The sequence below is a fragment of the Cherax quadricarinatus genome, chromosome 75 (genome assembly GCF_038502225.1).
Source record: "Cherax quadricarinatus isolate ZL_2023a chromosome 75, ASM3850222v1, whole genome shotgun sequence".
Lineage (NCBI taxonomy): Eukaryota > Metazoa > Arthropoda > Malacostraca > Decapoda > Parastacidae > Cherax > Cherax quadricarinatus.
In genome coordinates, this window is record NC_091366.1 from 18,750,440 (window position 1) to 18,774,467 (window position 24,028).

The 24,028-nt window shown below is 40.2% G+C and overlaps 1 protein-coding gene across 2 annotated transcripts in view; it reads right to left on the reverse strand.

The window, feature by feature from the left end:
* Nucleotides 1–24,028, reverse strand: part of LOC128691938 (uncharacterized) — a 181,929-nt gene that overhangs the window by 121,094 nt on the left and 36,807 nt on the right. For both annotated transcript variants that reach the window (XM_070101081.1, XM_070101082.1), the window contains exon 4: nt 881–1,027. In XM_070101081.1, coding sequence (XP_069957182.1) covers nt 881–1,027 — 147 coding nt within the window. The remainder of the gene's footprint in view (nt 1–880; nt 1,028–24,028) is intronic.

A 24,028-nucleotide genomic window follows, 5' to 3' on the forward strand; every position in this document is an offset into this window, starting at 1 on the left:
ATTAATGTTCATACTATTTGCTTTATTACCTCCAGAAAAAGATTCTCTATCATTTCATAAGAAAAATTTTTTTTTTTTAATTCTTGGGCACTGTGGACAAGTTTGGTGACAGTGAAAGGGCTAAACTAATGCACAAATATATATGAAGTAGGCGCTGTATACTTATTATATCCAGGTTCCTTTTATTTGTTAACTCTATTATGTAAACACTGAGAGTCCATCTCATGGACAGTGCTGGTAATGTCTGCTCTCTCAGGTTATATATAAACATTGTCTCCAGCATGCTCACATTTGAGCACAGATGATGCAAATTATATGAATACACTGTATATAATGACTGGCATGCACCAATCAACTAATTTAATCACAAAGATTTGAGATTCGTATGGGACACACATTTATGGACTATTGAGACAGACCATTGAGACATGACATGGGATGGGAAAGGAAGGGGAGAAAGTTAGGTCTCCCCCAACAAAAAAAAAATGGCCTGACCCACAGGCAGGCTGCCTGCAAGTCCACTAGATTGATGGGAAAACTCCCACAGCTCGTGGTGCTCCGAATTCTTCCCCCATTCATTCATTCATTCATTAGAGGTTTGCCGGTACTTCCGGCCCGGGTCTTCTCCATATGGTGACCCGGCTGTTTCTTCCCCCAGAAGTGGCATCATGCTAGTCAAATTTTATGGAGTACTCATCAAAAATACAGTGCAATGTTGCAACTGTGTAATAGCAAAAACATTTTAAGAGGATAACATGTAAATTGAGAGTGTATTGTAAATAAGTTAAGTACTACGTTTGTTATCATATTTAAGGTACCATGTTATCATGATTAATAATGTATAACATGAAAAATAAACTCATAGAAACTTTCAACTTACAGTTAACTTCTTTAGAGGAATTTCACCAGTAATTCTCTCAACTTTCTCCATGATGGTGGAACCAGAGTCTTCCAGGAGGATGGGGACAGCTGTGGCACCTGTCTCTGTGGTCATAATGTGCAGAGCCTTCTTGATACTCTCCTGCATCTGTTATCATCAACATAAATATTAATGGTGAATGCCAGCAACAATCTGGATGTTAAAATCACTTGTTTCCACTTTAACAAACAAACAATTGTTAAATGATCAAGTCCCATATTCTAAAATATCACTCACACCCTTCCTAGAATATCCCCTACACCTTTCTTAAACCCTTCTTAGGATATCCCCCGTATGCCTTCCTACACCCATTCCTAGAATATCCCTTACACCTTCCATCAACCCTTGCAAGGATATCCCCTACACCTTCCATTAACCCTTGCAAGGATATCCCCTACACCTTCCTTCAACCCTTGCAAGGATATCCCCTACACCTTCCATCAACCATTGCAAGGATATCCCCTACACCTTCCATCAACCCTTGCAAGGATATCCCCTACACCTTCCTTCAACCCTTGCAAGGATATCCCTTACACCTTCCATCAACCCTTGCAAGGATATCCCCTACACCTTCCATCAACCCTTGCAAGGATATCCCCTACACCTTCCTTCAACCCTTGCAAGGATATCCCCTACACCTTCCATCAACCCTTGCAAGGATATCCCCTACACCTTCCTTCAACCCTTGCAAGGATATCCACTACACCTTCCTTCAACCCTTGCAAGGATATCCCCTACACCTTCCTTCAACCCTTGCAAGGATATCCCCTACACCTTCCTTCAACCCTTGCAAGGAAATCCTCTACACCTTCCTTCAACCCTTGCAAGGATATCCCCTACACCTTCCATCAACCCTTGCAAGGATATCCCCTACACCTTCCTTCAACCCTTGCAAGGATATCCACTACACCTTCCTTCAACCCTTGCAAGGATATCCCCTACACCTTCCTTCAACCCTTGCAAGGATATCCCCTACACCTTCCTTCAACCCTTGCAAGGATATCCCCTACACCTTCCTTCAACCCTTGCAAGGATATCCCCTACACCTTCCATCAACCCTTGCAAGGATATCCCCTACACCTTCCATCAACCCTTGCAAGGATATCCCCTACACCTTCCTTCAACCCTTGCAAGGATATCCCCTACACCTTCCATCAACCCTTGCAAGGATATCCCATACACCTTCCATCAACCTTTGCAAGGATATCCCCTACACCTTCCATCAACCCTTGCAAGGATATCCCCTACACCTTCCATCAACCCTTGCAAGGATATCCCCTACACCTTCCTTCAACCCTTGCAAGGATATCCCCTACACCTTCCATCAACCCTTGCAAGGATATCCCCTACACCTTCCATCAACCCTTGCAAGGATATCCCCTACACCTTCCATCAACCCTTGCAAGGATATCCCCTACACCTTCCATCAACCCTTGCAAGGATATCTCCTACACCTTCCATCAACCCTTGCAAGGATATCCCCTACACCTTCCATCAACCTTTGCAAGGATATCCCCTACACCTTCCTTCAACCCTTGCAAGGATATCCCCTACACATTCCATCAACCCTTGCAAGGATATCCCCTACACCTTCCATCAACCCTTGCAAGGATATCCCCTACACCTTCCATCAACCTTTGCAAGGATATCCCCTACACCTTCCTTCAACCCTTGCAAGGATATCCCCTACACATTCCATCAACCCTTGCAAGGATATCCCCTACACCTTCCATCAACCCTTGCAAGGATATCCCCTACACCTTCCTTCAACCCTTGCAAGGATATCCCCTACACCTTCCATCAACCCTTGCAAGGATATCCCCTACACCTTCCATCAACCCTTGCAAGGATATCCCCTACACCTTCCATCAACCCTTGCAAGGATATCCCCTACACCTTCCTTCAACCCTTGCAAGGATATCCCCTACACCTTCCATCAACCCTTGCAAGGATATCCCCTACACCTTCCATCAACCCTTGCAAGGATATCCCCTACACCTTCCTTCAACCCTTGCAAGGATATCCCCTACACCTTCCATCAACCCTTGCAAGGATATCCCCTACACCTTCCATCAACCCTTGCAAGGATATCCCCTACACCTTCCATCAACCATTGCAAGGATATCCCCTACACCTTCCTTCAACCCTTGCAAGGATATCCGCTACACCTTCCATCAACCCTTGCAAGGATATCCCCTACACCTTCCATCAACCCTTGCAAGGATATCCCCTACACCTTCCATCAACCCTTGCAAGGATATCCCCTACACCTTCCATCAACCCTTGCAAGGATATCCCCTACACCTTCCTTCAACCCTTGCAAGGATATCCCCTACACCTTCCTTCAACCCTTGCAAGGATATCCCCTACACCTTCCATCAACCCTTGCAAGGATATTCCCTACACCTTCCTTCAACCCTTGCAAGGATATTCCCTACACCTTCCTTCAACCCTTGCAAGGATATCCCCTACACCTTCCATCAACCCTTGCAAGGATATCCCCTACACCTTCCATCAACCCTTGCAAGGATATCCCCTACACCTTCCTACAACCCTTGCAAGGATATCCCCTACACCTTCCTTCAACCCTTGCAAGGATATCCCCTACACCTTCCATCAACCCTTGCAAGGATATTCCCTACACCTTCCTTCAACCCTTGCAAGGATATTCCCTACACCTTCCTTCAACCCTTGCAAGGATATCCCCTACACCTTCCATCAACCCTTGCAAGGATATCCCCTACACCTTCCTTCAACCCTTGCAAGGATATCCCCTACACCTTCCTTCAACCCTTGCAAGGATATCCCCTACACCTTCCTTCAACCCTTGCAAGGATATCCCCTACACCTTCCTTCAACCCTTGCAAGGATATCCCCTACGCCTTCCATCAACCCTTGCAAGGATATCCCCTACACCTTCCATCAACCCTTGCAAGGATATCCCCTACACCTTCCTTCAACCCTTGCAAGGATATCCCCTACACCTTCCTTCAACCCTTGCAAGGATATCCCCTACACCTTCCTTCAACCCTTGCAAGGATATCCCCTACGCCTTCCATCAACCCTTGCAAGGATATCCCCTACACCTTCCATCAACCCTTGCAAGGATATCCCCTACACCTTCCTTCAACCCTTGCAAGGATATCCCCTACACCTTCCATCAACCCTTGCAAGGATATCCCCTACACCTTCCTTCAACCCTTGCAAGGATATCCCCTACACCTTCCTTCAACCCTTGCAAGGATATCCCCTACACCTTCCATCAACCCTTGCAAGGATATCCCCTACACCTTCCTTCAACCCTAGATTTACCTATTTTACTCCACATTTTCTAAGTAACGAAACCCCAACCATCCTTCTACTGCTTCTTAAATTATGCTTTTCATATTACATCTTCTAAATATTATTAAAGATAAAGATAAAGATTTTATTTCTTTGTAAAGTGTACAATATGTAATTACAATTTTGGTTTGCCAAGTACAAAGAAAGCTACTTACATGTCGGGGCATTTCGAGCAGATTAATCCTAGCACATACTAACTGCTTAAGTCTGGACAAGATAAGAATGCTTAACTTTTATTAACCCTTAAACTGTCCAAATGTAGATCTAAGTTCACGTGCAGGAGGCTCCGAACGTACATCTACAATTTTTTACATGCTTTCAAATGGGGAAAATAAAGGTTGGCGCGCTATGCACATGAACGTAGATCTACATTTCGACAGTTTAAGGGTTAATATTTTTATTGAATCTTACTACTAATGCGAGGTAGTCAAGGTGGAGGTTTATAAGAATAATAATCTTGAAGTTGCACATAATAAAATCAATACAGAAGGGCCCCGCTTTTCAGCGTTTCACCTTACGGTGTTCCGCTAATACAGCGATCTTAAATTATGACGAAAACTTTCTATAAGGCAAGTGGTCTTTCAAATACAGTGCGTGCCACCCGGTTTGTTTACATTTTCCATGAGCACATCTCTCTATTATGTAATAATAATCACTCTTGGGCACATCACTAATCCATACACGATATTTTCTTCAAATATTATATAAGAAGCACATTACATAACATAGAAACATGCTGTTTATATGTCATGGAGGTGTGGTTGCTGGGTGGAGGGAGAACATTATGTAATACTAATAATACTCAATCTTGGGAACATTAAATGTTTTATTTTACATTAATATAGGCATTTTCATTAAACCAAAATTATATAAGAAACACGTTACATAACATATAAACAGTTTATGTTTATGTACTAAGGTGTGGTAGCCGGGCAGCGGGAAAACATTACGTCACCCCTCAGTACATAAAGCTTTTGTTTACAATTCTCGGCATGAATTATTCATTACTTCTCCCTTTGTTTATGATGGCATCTGTGGAAAATACTGTATATATTTTCCAGAAATACAGTAGTTATATGTAAATAGATGGCCATACTGTATTTAATAAAAATTATGTTATGAAAAATGGGAAGCTGCGCCTGCGCAGACAATAGTCGCCATTGTGTTTTGAATGAGCCAAGAAAACGTTAGTGTAATGGGAAGAGTTTTTCGTGCTCTAGAGGTAAAATTGGGCTGACACCTCTCAAATAGGAGGCGAAATTGTTGGATGTGTATTCCTGCATAACTTGAGATATCAGGCGACTGGACAAGACAGCTCCAGGAACCTCAGATAAGTCTGTGATGTTTTAACTCTGGCCAGTGTTATTTTCATGTATAGACTGAGGTTTTCTGAGTATGATACACCTTGATCTCCAGTCAAATTGGTGAGTGAGTTTAAGATATTCTCCTTCTGTTATGAATATGTGTGTATATATAATAATTTTTTAATTTTAATATACATTCCACAAATTTATATATTTACCAGCAATCATGGTGATACATATTTCATTTGTAATTAATAGGTCCAGAGCAACTTGTGGATATGACAGTGGTAGGTATCGAAGGGGGACATTTTTTGCGACCTAGGTGTCCCAAATTCCTACTTGTCTAACTGATAAATAATAATTATCTTTGTTCATTTACTGTTATGTACATAATGATTCATTAAGATAAATGCAATTTTCCACATTTAATTTGCCTGTTGGTCCTTCTTGAACTGGAGGTAATTAGTGAAGTCATTAATTAGTTAATTACTTAATAATTATGTGTGAAATGACAGAAGGAGGTGGATGTTAAGTTCACAAATTTACTTAATGTGTAGTGGATTATAATTATTACAATATTAATTTGGATAAGCTAAGGGTGGCTAAAGATTATATTAATGTGTATAATATTAATTTTGTTATGCCAAATTCTGGCAAGGATTTATATTAATTTGTATAATATTAATTTTGATAAGGCAAGTCTGGCTAAAGGTTTGTATTAATGTACATTTAAAATTTATATAATTTTCTTACAAGTAATTGCTAAGCTCAAGTAGCTAGGATTTATTCAAAGGTAAGTTGTATCAGTGTTGTAAGTTGTAATCAGTGTTATTAATAAAGTTGAATTTAATACATTGCATCATGGCTGAAAATGAGGAAATTAATGTAGAAGACAAACATATGGAATATAGAGCAAAGAAAGCATCACTGCAAGCTAGAAAGGGTCATATAACCAAGGCATATAATAAATGTTTGGAATTAATGAATCAAGAAACTGTGAATACTGATGATTTAAAATTGTATTTAGATGCTTTGGGGAATAGATATAATTCATACAAATTATATTACAACAAATATGAAGGAGATTTATTAGTAAACTGTGTAGATGAGACTGAAGTAGATCTCATGATTAATCAGTATTATGAATTAGAAGAAAAGATTCTTTCTTGTAAAAGTCAGGCTTTGAATAAATTAAAATGTGTAAACCAGGCAGTTAATCAGTCTGCTCCAACAAATAAGATGTCTTTACCAAAACTCCCAGAATTATGTTTACCTGTATTTAATCCTGGATAAAATTGGGAGGAATTTTGGTCAATTTTTAAAGCAGCTGTACATGACAGGAGTGACCTAGCCTGTGTAACTAAATTATTTTACCTCAAAGGACAGGTAAGAGGAGATGCTCACATTCTCATACAAGCCTTTCCCAATGTAGATGATTCTTACAAGGAAGCAGTTGACTTGTTCAAGGTCACTTATGGTAATATAGAACAAAGTAGGTTGGATCTAGTGAATATCATTGTTAATTTCAAAATCTTTAGATCACACTTACAAAGGTTTACAACAGTTTAGAGTTAAACTGGAGAGCACTCTCAAAACTTTAAGTAATAAATATAATCTGAAGGAATCAGACTGGTTATTGAGTGCCATGGTACAGAATAAATTAAGCTGCAAAACACTTGAATGGTTCTCGAATAAATATCACAAAGGTTATTTTGGTCTGGAGGAAATAAGACTAGATCTGCAAGAATTAATTGTGCAGTTGCAGACCAGCCAACTAACTCATTTTAAATATGGAACACATAATAGCTCTGAGGTATCTGTCAAGTTTCACAAAGGGAGAAATTATCCCAATAGTAATAATCAAAATTCATTTCCTAAAAATAGTTGCATAGGTACTTATCAAGTAGCAGGAATCAGAAATAATGATTCTCCACAAGGTAAGAAGAATAAGTACCCTCCTAAGAGTAGCCCAGTTAATAAGAAACCAGTCAAAGAAAAGAGAGACTGTCTTTTTTGCAAGGGTACTCATTTTTCTAAGAATTGCAATGCATACAATTCATGGAATGATGAAGTTGAAAGACTGGAAGAACTTGACAGATGTATCAGGTGTTTAGGTAATCACAATGTAAAGGATTGTCATGCTAAATTAAACAACTGTTATCAATGTCACAAAAGAAGACACCATATAGACATGTGTAAAGGTCTATATGATAATGTTGATAATAATGATAATGTTGACAATCCTGACACAACAGTAGCTAATGTAAAAATTGCTGCTAATGTTAATAATGTTGGTTTTGCTGAAGTAGTCTTACCTGTGTTACAGGTAAAAATTAATGATAAAAGGCATAAATCAAAAATGTAAATGCATTATTGGAACAGGGATCCCAACGTACTTTCATGTACTTTCATGTACTTTCATGGTATGAAAGTACAGATGGGAGATCCCACAACTTTAAAATTATCTGGTTTTCTTTCGGATAAAAGGTCTCAATTGTATGACACTGTTTATGTAACTGTCAGGTTGGGCAATGAGAAAAAACGTGTTAATGCAGTAATTGTAGATAGACTTCCAGAGAAAATATCTACAGTAAGACTTTCACATAATGTAAATTTAGCACCTTCTGGTGTAAGTGATGATTCTGTAGGCCCAATAAATATTTTGATAGGTAGTGACTATTATGCCTCCTTTTTAAAGAGAATGGTAAAGAAATGTGGTGTCACCCTTTTGAAGACTGCAGGAGGCCATGTAATGTATGGTAGGATTCCTCTTAATAATAATACATGACTAGAGGAAACTACAAATACCATAACTGTGTGTCTTACTCATGAAGTTGTACCCCAGTATAATTCTTCCATAAAGGATGGTGTGGAGCCTGTGCATAAATTGTGGGAATTAGACAGCATTGGAATAAATGTAAATGAAGAAAGTTCAGACGATTCTTTTACTCAATAACAATACCTGAGAGATATAAAATTTGAATCTGGACAATACTGGGTGTGACTTCCGTGGAGACTGAACCATCCAGAATTGCCCACTAATTACAGAATGGCATATGGACAATTAAAGGCTCAGCTCCGCGAACTGAGTAAGACACCAGAATTGTTAACTGCCTAGAATGATATAATTGCTGAGCAGTTAATAAATAAATTTATAGAAGAGGTACCTCCTGAGCAAGCCAAAATTTATGGTCACTATTTGCCACATCATGGAGTGAAGAAGGTTTCTAAGACCACTCCTTTGAGGATTGTGTTTAACTGTAGTGCCAGGAGTAACAAAAATGTACCTAGTTTACATGACTGTTTGATGACAGGTCCATCATTGATGGAAAAATTAGGAGATATCTTATTAAATTTCAGGATGAAGAATTATGCCTTTATGGCTGACATAAGTAAAGCTTTCCTAAGAGTGGGTTTACAAGAGGCTGACCGGGATTGTACCCGCTTCTTATGGCCTGAGAATCCTATTGACCCACTTAGCCCTCTGAAAACCTTTCGCTTTAGGAGCGTATTATTTGGTGCTACATCCAGTCCGTTCCTACTTCAAGCGACGATAAATGCACACCTTAAATGTATGGAAAGTCCAATGAGTAAAGTAATGAGCAAACAATTTTATGTGGACAATTTCCTGGGTGTGACGTCAACTGAAGAGGAACTGTTAATGACTTATGGAGAGGCTAATAAAATAATGCAAAGTGCAAATATGCCTCTGAGGGAATGGAATAGTAATTCGTCCAAATTAAAGGACAAAATAAGTAAAGATTACCCTGGAGATGAAGTGCCAAAATGTAGTAATGTATTGGGTTTAACTTGGGATACTGAGAGAGATTTGTTAATGTTAAAACCTAATAATTGCAGTATGCCCAATAAATTAACTAAGAGAGTTTTGCTTGCTGAAGTTTCCAAATGTTTTGATCCACTAGGTTTAGTGTCACCCCTTACTATAAGAGGGAAATTATTAATTCAGGAAGCATGGAAACTTAAATGTGCTTGGGATGAAATTCTACCTGAGGAATTCATTAACAGGTGGGATGAATTAATTGGTGATTATGAAAAAATTCCAATGTTGGAGTTCCCACGCCAGGTGGCCAATCCAAATGGGAAAAATGTACTCCACATTTTTTGTGATGCTTCAAAATTGGCATATGGAGCAGTTGATTACCTTCAATGTAATAGTGTTATTTCTCTTGTTATGTCTAAGGCTAAAGTGTCTCCAATTAAATCACGTACCTTGCCTCAGTTGGAATTAACAGCCATTTATGTAGGTGTCAGGTTAGCTAATTATATAAGAAATAAGTTGCAGGAGATAAATATTAGCGACACTGTAATTTGGTCTGATAATGAGGTATCCTTACAATGGATTCGTAATGGAAACAGTAAAATTGTGTATGTACAAAACAGAGTCACTGAAATTAATCATATGCAAGAGAAGTATAATAGTTTGGGTCAGCATACGTTAACATTTAATCATATACCTGGTGAGGAGAATCCAGCTGATTTCTGGTCTCGAGGTTTACCTTATACTAAATTTGTAAATGCTGTATCATGGTTTAAAGGACCGAGCTGGTTGGTAAATAAAGCTAATTGGCCTGTACAAAAGGCGTATATTGCTCCTGTTGAAATTACTGTGACCACCACTCCAACAGTTTGTCCTTCCTTAGCCATTGATATAAATAAGTATTCTTCTTTACCCAAACTAATCAAAGTAACTAAGTTGGTGTTTAAATTTCTAAACAAGATGAATATCTCATATAAGTTTTCACATCCTCTTGAATATTGGATAAAGAGGGTACAAGAAGAAATCTATGGAAATGAGATTAAATTGATGATGGAAAGAAAAATTGTGAAAGGTTCCATAATAGAGAATCTGGGGCTGTATTTAGAGAACAATGTAATTAGGTGCAGAGGTAGGTTACAAAATGCTGAATTGGGTGATTATACTAAACACCCTATCTTACTGTCCAAAACTCATCATCTAACAAATTTAATTGTTTTAAATGCCCATAAGAATGTAGTGCAATGTGGGGTACAAGATACCTTAAATTGTATTACGGAAACTTTCTGGATTCCACAAGGACGGCAAAGTGTAAAAAGGGTGATTAAATCTTGTGTAATATGTCGCCATGTGGATGCCAGATCTTATATGTACCCAGGTCCTCCACCATTGCTAAATGAGCAATTTTAGTCATTTAGCAATGAACTCCGCCCGGCCGCAGTGTGGAAAATACTGTATATATTTTCCAGAAATACAGTAGTTATAAGTAAATAGATGGCCATACTGTATTTAATAAAAATTATGATATGAAAAATGGGAAGCTGCACCTGCGCAGACGATACTCGCCATTGTGTTTTGAATGAGCCAAGAAAACGTTAGTGTAATGGGAAGAGTTTTTCGTGCTCTAGAGGTAAAATTGGGTTGACACCTCTCAAATAGGAGGCGAAATTGTTGGATGTGTATTCCTGCATAACTTGAGATATCAGGCGACTGGACAAGACAGCTCCAGGAACCTCAGATAAGTCTGTGATGTTTTAACTCTGGCCAGTGTTATTTTCATGTATAGACTGAGGTTTTCTGAGTATGATACACCTTGATCTCCAGTCAAATTGGTGAGTGAGTGAGCAAATTGTGGATATGACAGTGGTAGGTATCGAAGGGGGACATTTTTTGCGACCTAGGTGTCCCAAATGCCTACTTGTCTAACTGATAAATAATAATTATCTTTGTTCATTTACTGTTATGTACATAATGATACATTCAGATAAATGAAATTTTCCACAGCATCTAGACAATTAAACTCAGTGAACATGGTATGTAAATAAATGGTATAAAATACCGACACAGTGGAAACATAAACACAATTGCAGTTTATTGTGATCCTTTATTGACAACGTTTCGCCCACACAGTGGGCTTTTTCAAGTAACCTGTGGTGGAAGGTATGTGAGTATTTATTGTCAGGTTTAGAATGTTGAGGTTAGGTGGAGAATGCAGCATCTTATGATCTACCGGGTGGGGTTACAGAATCTAAAAACTTTTTTTGTGTAGCTTGGCAGGGGTATTGGACAAGTTGTGAGCAGACCTTCTGCAGTGTTCTATGTTCTTAAGTGGGCGAAACATCAAGAGACCTCCAAGCACGTATTTCAGAACACCAATACGCAAGCAGGACTGACGATACAAGGAATGCCTATGTGCAACATCGCAATTCACACAACCATTTAATTAACTACACAAACACAAATATAAGACAACACTCAATACCGAAGAATCCTGGAATCATCACTTATCTCTGTAACCAACAATTTCAACCAGAACAATGGCTTCTATAACATAGCTGAACCACTTGCCAAGAAACTTCTTCATCGCTATCCCACATAAGAACATACAACACTGCAGAAGGTCTGCTCACAACTTATCCAATACCCCTGCCAAGCTACCCAAAAAAAGTTTTTAGACTCCATAACCCCACCCGGTAGATCATCAGATGCAGCATTCTCCACCTGACCTCAACATTCTGAACCTGACTATAAATACTCACGTACCTTCCACCCCAGGTAGATCTGTTTGTGACTTGAAAAATCCCACTCTGTGGGCGAAACGTTCTCAATAAAGGATCACATTAAACTGCATATGTGTTTGTAGATGAATGGTTCAGAGAACCGACATGTTGATAAATTAGACACATGTGCAACTCTTGGGTATCTTTATCGAGGAAACGTTTCGCCACACTGTGGCTTCATCACTCCTGTTCTTCAAGTTTCTCCTACGTATGGACTGATGAAGCCACCGTGTGGCAAAACGTTTCCTCAATAAAGATACCCAAGAGTTGCACATGTGTCTAATTTATCAAACTGCACATGTGTTTATGCGAACATGGTATGTGGATGGTAACAATATGGCTCTGGCCCACATTAAATATCGTGTAGCTATGTAGGTAGGTGTAGTTATGTAGCCCAGGTGGACTACATACCTACATTATTATTATTATAACTGATAATTATACGTATATGCACCTGTACCTAAGTAAACTTACACACTGGCATGCAGGTACACGTTAAGATCACTAAGAAAGTCTTATTAGTCTTGAAGACGCCATATTAATAATGAATATAGCACAATAATAATCACTCTAAGAAGCATTAAATATCGTATTAAACGTTAATATAGACATTTTGCTTAATCCACCTAAATACACCCCACAGTAGAATAAATTAGCATAAATATGAGATGTGGTAGCCAGGTGACTTGTAGGACTTGTGGTAGCTACGCAACTTGTGGTAGCCAGGCAACTTGTGGTAGCCAGGCAACTTGTGGTAGCTACGCAACTTGTGGTAGCCAGGCAACTTTTGGTAGCCAGGCAACTTGTGGTAGCCAGGCAACTTGTAGGACTTGTGGTAGCCTGGCAACTTGTGGTAGCCTGGCAACTTGTGGTAGCTAGGCAACTTGTGGTAGCCAGGCAACTTGTGGTAGCCAGGTGACTTGTAGAACTTGTGGTAGCCAGGTGACTTGTAGGACTTGTGGTAGCCAGGCAACTTGTGGTAGCCAGGCAACTTGTGGTAGCCTGGCAACTTGTGGTAGCCAGGCAACTTGTGGTAGCCAGGCAACTTGTGGTAGCCAGGCAACTTGTGGTAGCCTGGCAACTTGTGGTAGCCTGGCAACTTGTGGTAGCCTGGCAACTTGTGGTAGCCAGGCAACTTGTGGTAGCCAGGCAACTTGTGGTAGCCAGGCAACTTGTGGTAGCCAGGCAACTTGTGGTAGCCAGGCAACTTGTGGTAGCCAGGTGACTTGTAGGACTTGTGGTAGCTAGGTAACTTGTGGTAGCCAGGCAACTTGTGGTAGCCTGGCAACTTGTTGTAGCCAAGCAACTTGTGGTAGCCAGGCAACTTGTGGTAGCCAGGCAACTTGTGGTAGCCAGAAAACTTGTGATAGCTAGGCAATTTGTGGTAGCCAGGCAACTTGTGGTATCCAGGCAACTTGTGGTAGCTAGGCAACTTGTGGTAGCTAGGCAACTTGTGGTAGCCAGGCAACTCGTGGAAGCCAGGCATCTTGTGGTAGCCAGGCAACTTGTGGTAGCCAGGCAACTTGTGGTAGCTAGGCAACTTGTTGTAGCTAGGCAACTTGTGGTAGCCTGGAAACTTGTGGTAGCCAGGCAACTTGTGGTAGCCAGGCAACTTGTGGTAGCCAGGAAACTTGTGGTAGCCAGGCAACTTGTGGAAGCCAGGCAACTTGTGGAAGCCAGGCAACTTGTGGAAGCCAGGCAACTTGTGGTAGCCAGGCAACTTGTGGTAGCCAGGCAACTTGTGGTAGCCAGGCAACTTGTAGGACTTGTGGTAGCCATGCAACTTGTGGTAGCCAGGCAACTTGTAGGACTTGTGGTAGCCATGCAACTTGTGGTAGCCAGGCAACTTGTGGTAGCCAGGCAACTTGTGGTAGCCAGGTAACTTGTGGTAGCCAGGCAACTTGTGGTAGCCAGGCAACTTGTGGTAGCCAGGCAACTTGTGGTAGCCAGGCAACTTGTGGTAGCCAGGCAACTTGTGGTAACCAGGCAACTTGTGGTAGCCAGGCAACTTGTGGTAGCCAGGCAACTTGTGGAAGCCAGGCAACTTGTGGTAGCCAGGCAACTTGTAGTAGCCAGGCAACTTGTGGAAGCCAGGCAACTTGTAGGACTTGTGGTAGCCAGGCAACTTGTAGGACTTTTTGTAGCCATGCAACTTGTGGTAGCCAGGCAACTTGTAGGACTTGTGGTAGCCATGCAACTTGTGGTAGCCAGGCAACTTGTGGCAGCCAGATAACTTGTGGTAGCCAGGCAATTGTAGGACTTGTGGTAGCCATGCAACTTGTGGTAGCCAGGCAACTTGTAGGACTTGTGGTAGCCATGCAACTTGTGGTAGCCAGGCAACTTGTGGTAGCCATGTAACTTGTGGTAGCCAGGCAACTTGTGGTAGCCAGGCAACTTGTAGGACTTGTGGTAGCCATGCAACTTGTGGTGGCCCGGTGGCCTGGTGGCTAAAGCTCCCGCTTCACACACGGAGGGCTCGGGTTCGATTCCCGGCGGGTGGAAACATTTCGACACGTTTCCTTACACCTGTTGTCCTGTTCACCTAGCAGCAAATAGGTACCTGGGTGTTAGTCGACTGGTGTGGGTCGCATCCTGGGGGACAAGATTAAGGACCCCAATGGAAATAAGTTAGACAGTCCTCGATGACGCACTGACTTTCTTGGGTTATCCTGGGTGGCTAACCCTCCGGGGTTAAAAATCCGAACGAAATCTTATCTTATCTTATCTTAACTTGTGGTAGCCAGGCAACTTGTGGTAGCCAGGGAACTTGTGGTAGCCTGGCAACTTGTGGTAGCCAGGCAACTTGTGGTAGCCAGGCAACTTGTGGTAGCCAGGCAACTTGTGGTAGCCTGGCAACTTGTGGTAGCCTGGAAACTTGTGGAAGCCTGGCAACTTGTGGTAGCCAGGCAACTTGTGGTAGCCAGGCAACTTGTGGTAGCCAGGCAACTTGTGGTAGCCAGGCAACTTGTGGTAGCCAGGCAACTTGTGGTAGCCAGGTGACTTGTAGGACTTGTGGTAGCTAGGTAACTTGTGGTAGCCAGGCAACTTGTGGTAGCCTGGCAACTTGTTGTAGCCAAGCAACTTGTGGTAGCCAGGCAACTTGTGGTAGCCAGGCAACTTGTGGTAGCCAGGAAACTTGTGATAGCTAGGCAATTTGTGGGAGCCAGGCAACTTGTGGTATCCAGGCAACTTGTGGTAGCTAGGCAACTTGAGGTAGCTAGGCAACTTGTGGTAGCCAGGCAACTCGTGGAAGCCAGGCAACTTGTGGTAGCCAGGCAACTTGTGGTAGCCAGGCAACTTGTGGTAGCTAGGCAACTTGTTGTAGCTAGGCAACTTGTGGTAGCCTGGAAACTTGTGGTAGCCAGGCAACTTGTGGTAGCCTGGAAACTTGTGGTAGCCAGGCAACTTGTGGTAGCCAGGAAACTTGTGGTAGCCAGGCAACTTGTGGTAGCCAGGCAACTTGTGGTAGCCAGGCAACTTGTGGTAACCAGGCAACTTGTGGTAGCCAGGCAACTTGTGGTAGCCAGGCAACTTGTGGAAGCCAGGAAACTTGTGGTAGCCAGGCAACTTGTAGTAGCCAGGAAACTTGTGGAAGCCAGGCAACTTGTAGGACTTGTGGTAGCCAGGCAACTTGTGGTAGCCAGGCAACTTGTAGGACTTGTGGTAGCCATGCAACTTGTGGTAGCCAGGCAACTTGTAGGACTTGTGGTAGCCATGCAACTTGTGGTAGCCAGGCAACTTGTGGCAGCCAGATAACTTATGGTAGCCAGGCAATTGTAGGACTTGTGGTAGCCATGCAACTTGTGGTAGCCAGGCAACTTGTAGGACTTGTGGTAGCCATGCAACTTGTGGTAGCCAGGCAACTTGTGGTAGCCATGCAACTTGTGGTAGCCAGGCAACTTGTGGTAGCCAGGCAACTTGTAGGACTTGTGGTAGCCATGCAACTTGTGGTGGCCCGGTGGCCTGGTGGCTAAAGCTCCCGCTTCACACACGGAGGGCTCGGGTTCGATTCCCGGCGGGTGGAAACATTTCGACACGTTTCCTTACACCTGTTGTCCTGTTCACCTAGCAGCAAATAGGTACCTGGGTGTTAGTCGACTGGTGTGGGTCGCATCCTGGGGGACAAGATTAAGGACCCCAATGGAAATAAGTTAGACAGTCCTCGATGACGCACTGACTTTCTTGGGTTATCCTGGGTGGCTAACCCTCCGGGGTTAAAAATCCGAACGAAATCTTATCTTATCTTATCTTAACTTGTGGTAGACAGGCAACTTGTTGTTGCCAGGGAACTTGTAGGACTTGTGGTAGCCATGCAACTTGTGGTAGCCAGGCAACTTGTGGTAGCCAGGCAACTTGTGGTAGCCAGGCAACTTGTGGTAGCCAGGCAACTTGTGGTAGCTAGGCAACTTGTGGTAACCAGGCAACTTGTGGTAGCCATGCAACTTGTGGAAGCCAGGCAACTTGTGGTAGCCAGGCAACTTGTGGTAGCCAGGCAACTTGTGGTTACCAGGCAACTTGTGGTAGCCATGCAACTTGTGGTAGCCAGGCAACTTGTGGTAGCCAGGCAACTTGTGGTTACCAGGCAACTTGTGGTAGCCATGCAACTTGTGGAAGCCAGGCAACTTGTGGTAGCCAGGCAACTTGTGGAAGCCAGGCAACTTGTTGTAGCCAGGCAACTTGTGGTAGCCAGGCAACTTGTGGTAGCCAGGCAACTTGTGGTAGCCATGCAACTTGTGGTAGCCAGGCAACTTGTGGTAGCCAGGCAACTTGTGGTAGCCAGGCAACTTGTGGTAACCAGGCAACTTGTGGTAGCCAGGCAACTTGTGGTAACCAGGCAACTTGTGGTAACCAGGCAACTTGTGGTAACCAGGCAACTTGTGGTAGCCTGGCAACTTGTGGTAGCCAGGCAACTTGTGGTAACCAGGCAACTTGTGGTAACCAGGCAACTTGTGGTAACCAGGCAACTTGTGGTAACCAGGCAACTTGTGGTAGCCTGGCAACTTGTGGTAACCAGGCAACTTGTAGTTCAACATCAGAGAAAACGTGTTACTATAATACATCACTGGGGGTAACTAGAAAATTATTCCTTTCATATGCCTTCACTTATGGTGTCATTTCTTCTCAAAATGGTGTTACATGAAAATGTGAGTGTTTCTCTTTATTTATTCTAGTGTATCGACGTGGAGACAACTTGTACACAATGTAATGTGACGAAAACCAAACACGTTCATCTGGTTTGTTTACATTACGTGTGGGTGGGGTTGGGAGGGCTGCCCTTCCTGGCTACCCATACTTCCCATTCTGACTCCATACAAATAAAACGCACCTCTCAACCTACATTAAGGTAATTAATGAGTGTACTATATATATGCACTTTATCGCTCTAGGGAGCTTAATGTCGTAGTAGGTGGGACTTTCTACAAATAATTTTTTTCACTTCTCGTCCTACATTAAGATCATTATTTGTAGAAAGTCCCACCTACTACGACATTAAGCTCCCTAGAGCGATAAAGTGCATATATATAGTAAACTCATTAATTACCTTAATGTAGGTTGAGAGGTGAGTTTTATTTGTATGGAGTCAGGATGGGAAGTATGGGTAGCCAGGAAGGGCAGCCCTCCCAACCCCACCCACACGTAATGTAAACAAACCAGATGAACGTGTTTGGTTTTCGTCACATTACACTAACGTTTTCTTGGCTCATTCAAAACACAATGGCGAGTATCGTCTGCGCAGGTGCAGCTTCCCATTTTTCGTATCATAATTTTTATTAAATACAGTATGGCCATCTATTTACTTATAACTACTGTATTTCTGGAAAATATATACAGTATTTTCCACACTGCGGCAGGGCGGAGTTCATTGCTAAATGACTAAAATTGCTCATTTAGCAATGGTGGAGGACCTGGGTACATATAAGATCTGGCATCCACACGGCGACATATTACACAAGATTTAATCACCCTTTTTACACTTTGCTGTCTTTGTGGAATCCAGAAAGTTTCCCTAATACAATTTAAGGTATCTTGTACCCCACATTGCATTACATTCTTATGGGCATTTAAAACAATTAAATTTGTTAGATGATGAGTTTTGGGCAGTAAGATAGGGTGTTTAGTATAATCACCCAATTCAGCATTTTGTAACCTACCTCTGCACCTAATTACATTGTTCTCTAAATACAGCCCTAGTTTCTCTATTATGGAACCTTTCACAATTTTTCTTTCCATCATCAATTTAATCTCATTTCCATAGATTTCTTCTTGTACCCTCTTTATCCAATATTCAAGAGGATGTGAAAACTTATATGAGATATTCATCTTGTTTAGAAATTTAAACACCAACTTAGTTACATTGATTAGTTTGGGTAAAGAAGAATACTTATTTATATCAATGGCTAAGGAAGGACAAACTGTTGGAGTGGTGGTCACAGTAATTTCAACAGGAGCAATATACGTCTTTTGTACAGGCCAATTAGCTGTATTTACCCACCAACTCGGTCCTTTAAACCATGATACAGCATTTACAAATTTAGCATAAGGTAAACCTCGAGACAAGAAATCAGCTGGATTCTCCTCACCAGGTATATGATGAAATGTTAGCATATGCTGACCCAAACTATTATACTTCTCTTGCATCTGATTAATTTCAGCGACTCTGTTTTATACATACACAATTTTACTGTTTCCATTACGAATCCATTGTAAGGATACCTCATTATCAGACCAAATTACAGTGTCGCTAATATTTATCTCCTGCAACTTATTTCTTATATAATTAGCTAACCTGACACCTACATAAATGGCTGTTAATTCCAACTGAGGCAAGGTACATGATTTAATTGGAGACACTTTAGCCTTAGACATAACAAGAGAAATAACACTATTACATTGAAGGTAAGCAACTGCTCCATATGCCAATTTTGAAGCATCACAAAAAATGTGGAGTACATTTTTCCCATTTGGATTGGCCACCTGGCGTGGGAACTCCAACATTGAAATTTTTTCATAATCACCAATTAATTCATCCCACCTGTTAATGAATTCCTCAGGTAGAATTTCATCCCAAGCACATTTAAGTTTCCATGCTTCCTGAATTAATAATTTCCCTCTTATAGTAAGGGGTGATACTAAACCTAGTGGATCAAAACATTTGGAAACTTCAGCAAGCAAAACTCTCTTAGTTAATTTATTGGGCATACTGCAATTATTAGGTTTTAACATTAACAAATCTCTCTCAGTATCCCAAGTTAAACCCAATACATTACTACATTTTGGCACTTCATCTCCAGGGAAATCTTTACTTATATTGTCCTTTAATTTGGACGAATTACTATTCCATTCCCTCAGAGGCATATTTGCACTTTGCATTATTTTATTAGCCTCTCCATAAGTCATTAACAGTTCCTCTTCAGTTGACGTCACACCCAGGAAATTGTCCACATAAAATTGTTTGCTCATTACTTTACTCATTGGACTTTCCATACATTTAAGGTGTGCATTTATCGGCTCTTGAAGTAGGAACAGACTGGATGTAGCACCAAATAATACGCTCCTAAAGCGAAAGGTTTTCAGAGGGCTAAGTGGGTCAAAAGGATTCTCAGGCCATAAGAAGCGGGTACAATCCCGGTCAGTCTCTTGTAAACCCACTCTTAGGAAAGCTTTACTTATGTCAGCCGTAAAGGCATAATTCTTCATCCTGAAATTTAATAAAATATCTCCTAATTTTTCCATCAATGATGGACCTGTCATCAAACAGTCATTTAAACTAGGTACATTTTTGTTACTCCTGGCACTACAATTAAACACAATCCTCAGAGGAGTGGTCTTAGAATCCTTCTTCACTCTGTGATGTGGCAAATAGTGACCATAAATTTTGGCTTGCTCAGGAGGTACCTCTTCTATAAATTTATTAATTAACTGCTCAGCAATTATATCATTATAGGCAGTTAACAATTCTGGTGTCTTACTCAGTTCGCGGAGCTGAGCCTTTAACTGTCCATATGCCATTCTGTAATTAGTGGGCAATTCTGGATGGTTCAATCTCCACGGAAGTCGTACCCAGTATTGTCCAGATTCAAATTTTACATCTCTCAGGTATTGTTATTGAGTAAAAGAATCGTCTGAACTTTCTTCATTTACATTTATTCCAATGCTGTCAAATTCCCACAATTTATGCACTGGCTCAACACCATCATCTACGAAAAAATTATACTGGGGCACGACTTCATGAGTAAGACACACAGTTATGGTATTTGTAGTTTCCTCTAGTCATGTATTATTATTAAGAGGAATCCTACCATACATTACATGGCCTCCTGCAGTCTTCAAAAGGGTGACACCACATTTCTTTACCATTCTCTTTACAAAGGAGGCATAATAGTCACTACCTATCAAAATATTTATTGGGCCTACAGAATAATCACTTACACCAGAAGGTGCTAAATTTACATTATGTGAAAGTCTTACTGTAGATATTTTCTCTGGAAGTCTATCTACAATTACTGCATTAACACGTTTTTTCTCATTGCCCAACCTGACAGTTACATAAACAGTGTCATACAATTGAGACCTTTTATCCGAGAGAAAACCAGATAATTTTAAAGTTGTGGGATCTCCCATCTGTACTTTCATACCATCTAGACATTTACGTTTTATGAAAGTACGTTGGGATCCCTGTTCCAATAATGCATATACATTTTTGATTTATGCCTTTTATCATTAATTTTTACCTGTAACACAGGTAAGACTACTTCATCAAAACCATCATTATTAACATTAGCAGCAATTTTTACATTAGCTACTGTTGTGACAGGATTGTCAACATTATCATTATTATCAACATTATCATATAGACCCTTACACATGTCTATATGGTGTCTTCTTTTGTGACATTGATAACAGTTGTTTAATTTAGCATGACAATCCTTTACATTGTGATTACCTAAACACCTGATACATCTGTCAAGTTCTTCCAGTCTTTCAACTTCATCATTCCATGAATTGTATGCATTGCAATTCTTAGAAAAATGAGTACCCTTGCAGAAAAGACAGTCTCTCTTTTCTTTGACTGGTTTCTTATTAACTGGGCTACTCTTAGGAGGGTACTTATTCTTCTTACCTTGTGGAGAATCATTATTTCTGATTCCTGCTACTTGATAAGTACCTATGCAACTATTTTTAGGAAATGAATTTTGATTATTACTATTGGGATAATTTCTCCCTTTGTGAAACTTGACAGATACCTCAGAGCTATTATGTGTTCCATATTTAAAAGGAGTTTGTTGGCTGGTCTGCAACTGCACAATTAATTCTTGCAGATCTAGTCTTATTTCCTCCAGACCAAAATAACCTTTGTGATATTTATTCGAGAACCATTCAAGTGTTTTGCAGCTTAATTTATTCTGTACCATGGCACTCAATAACCAGTCTGATTCCTTCAGATTATATTTATTACTTAAAGTTTTGAGAGTGCTCTCCAGTTTAACTCTAAACTGTTGTAAACCTTTGTAAGTGTGATCTGAAGATTTTGAAATTAACAATGATATTCACTAGATCCAACCTACTTTGTTCTATATTACCATAAGTGACCTTCAACAAGTCAACTGTTTCCTTGTAAGAGTCATGTACATTGGGAAAGGCTTGTATGAGAATGTGAGCATCTCCTCTTACCTGTCCTTTGAGGTAAAATAATTTAGTTACACAGGCTAGGTCACTCCTGTCATGCACAGCTGCTTTAAAAATTGACCAAAATTCCTCCCAATTTTATCCAGGATTAAATACAGGTAAACATAATTCTGGGAGTTTTGGCAAAGACATATTATTTGTTGGAGCAGACTGATTAACTGCCTGGTTTACACATTTTAATTTATTCAAAGCCTGACTTTTACAAGAAAGAATCTTTTCTTCTAATTCATAATACTGATTAATCATGAGATCTACTTCAGTCTCATCTACACAGTTTACTAATAAATCTCCTTCATATTTGTTGTATTATAATTTGTATGGATCATATCTATTCCCCAAAGCATCTAAATACAATTTTAAATTATCAGTATTCACAGTTTCTTGATTCATTAATTCCAAACATTTATTATATGCCTTGGTTACATGACCCTTTCTAGCTTGCAGTGATGCTTTCTTTGCTCTATATTCCATATGTTTGTCTTCTACATTAATTTCCTCATTTTCAGCCATGATGCAATGTATTAAATTCAACTTTATTAATAACAATTATTACAACTTACAACACTGATACAACTTACCTTTGAATAAATCCTAGCTACTTGAGCTTAGCAATTACTTGTAAGAAAATTATATAAATTTTAAATGTACATTAATACAAACAAACCTTTAGCCAGACTTGGCTTATCAAAATTAATATTATACAAATTAATATAAATCCTTGCCAGAATTTGGCATAACAAAATTAATATTATACACATTAATATAATCTTTATCCACCCTTAGCTTATCCAAATTAATATTGTAATAATTATAATCCACTACACATTAAGTAAATTTGTGAACTTAACATCCACCTCCTTCTGTCATTTCACGTATAATTATTAAGTAATTAACTAATTAATGACTTCACTAATTACCTCCAGTTCAAGAAGGACCAACAGGCAAATTAAATGTGGAAAATTGCATTTATCTGAATGTATCATTATATACATAACAGTAAATGAACAAAGATAATTATTATTTATCAGTTAGACAAGTAGGAATTTGGGACACCTAGGTCGCAAAAAATGTCCCCCTTCGATACCTACCACTGTCATATCCACAAGTTGCTCTGGACCTATTAATTACAAATGAAATATGTATCACCATGAATGCTGGTAAATATATAAATTTGTGGAATGTATATTAAAATTAAAAAATTATTATATATACACACATATTCATAACAGAAGGAGAATATCTTAAACTCACTCACCAATTTGACTGGAGATCAAGGTGTATCATACTCAGAAAACCTCAGTCTATACATGAAAATAACACTGGCCAGAGTTAAAACATCACAGACTTATCTGAGGTTCCTGGAGCTGTCTTGTCCAGTCGCCTGATATCTCAAGTTATGCAGGAATACACATCCAACAATTTCGCCTCCTATTTGAGAGGTGTCAGCCCAATTTTACCTCTAGAGCACGAAAAACTCTTCCCATTACACTAACGTTTTCTTGGCTCATTCAAAACACAATGGCGACTATTGTCTGCGCAGGCGCAGCTTCGCATTTTTCATAACATAATTTTTATTAAATACAGTATGGCCATCTATTTACATATAACTACTGTATTTCTGGAAAATATATACAGTATTTTCCACAGATGTCATCATAAACAAAGGGAGAAGTAATGAATAATTCATGCCGAGAATTGTAAACAAAAGCTTTATGTACTGAGGGGTGACGTAATGTTTTCCCGCTGCCCGGCTACCACAACTTAGTACATAAACATAAAATTTTTATATGTTATGTAACGTGTTTCTTATATAATTTTGGTTTAATGAAAATGCCTATATTAATGTAAAATAAAACAATTAATGTTCCCAAGAGTGAGTATTATTAGTATTACATAATGTTCTCCCTCCACCCAGCAACCACACCTCCATGACATATAAACAGCATGTTTCTATATTATGTAATGTGTTTCTTATATAATATTTGAAGAAAATATCGTGTATGGATTAGTGATGTGCCCAAGAGTGATTATTATTACATAATAGAGAGATGTGCTCATGGAGAATGTAAACAAACCGGGTGGCACGCACTGTATTTGAAAGACCACTTGCTGTACAGAAAGTTTTCGTCATAATTTGAGATCGCTGTATTAGCGGAACACCGTAAGGTGAAACGCTGAAAAGCGGGGCCCTACTGTATTGATTTTATTATGTGCAACTTCA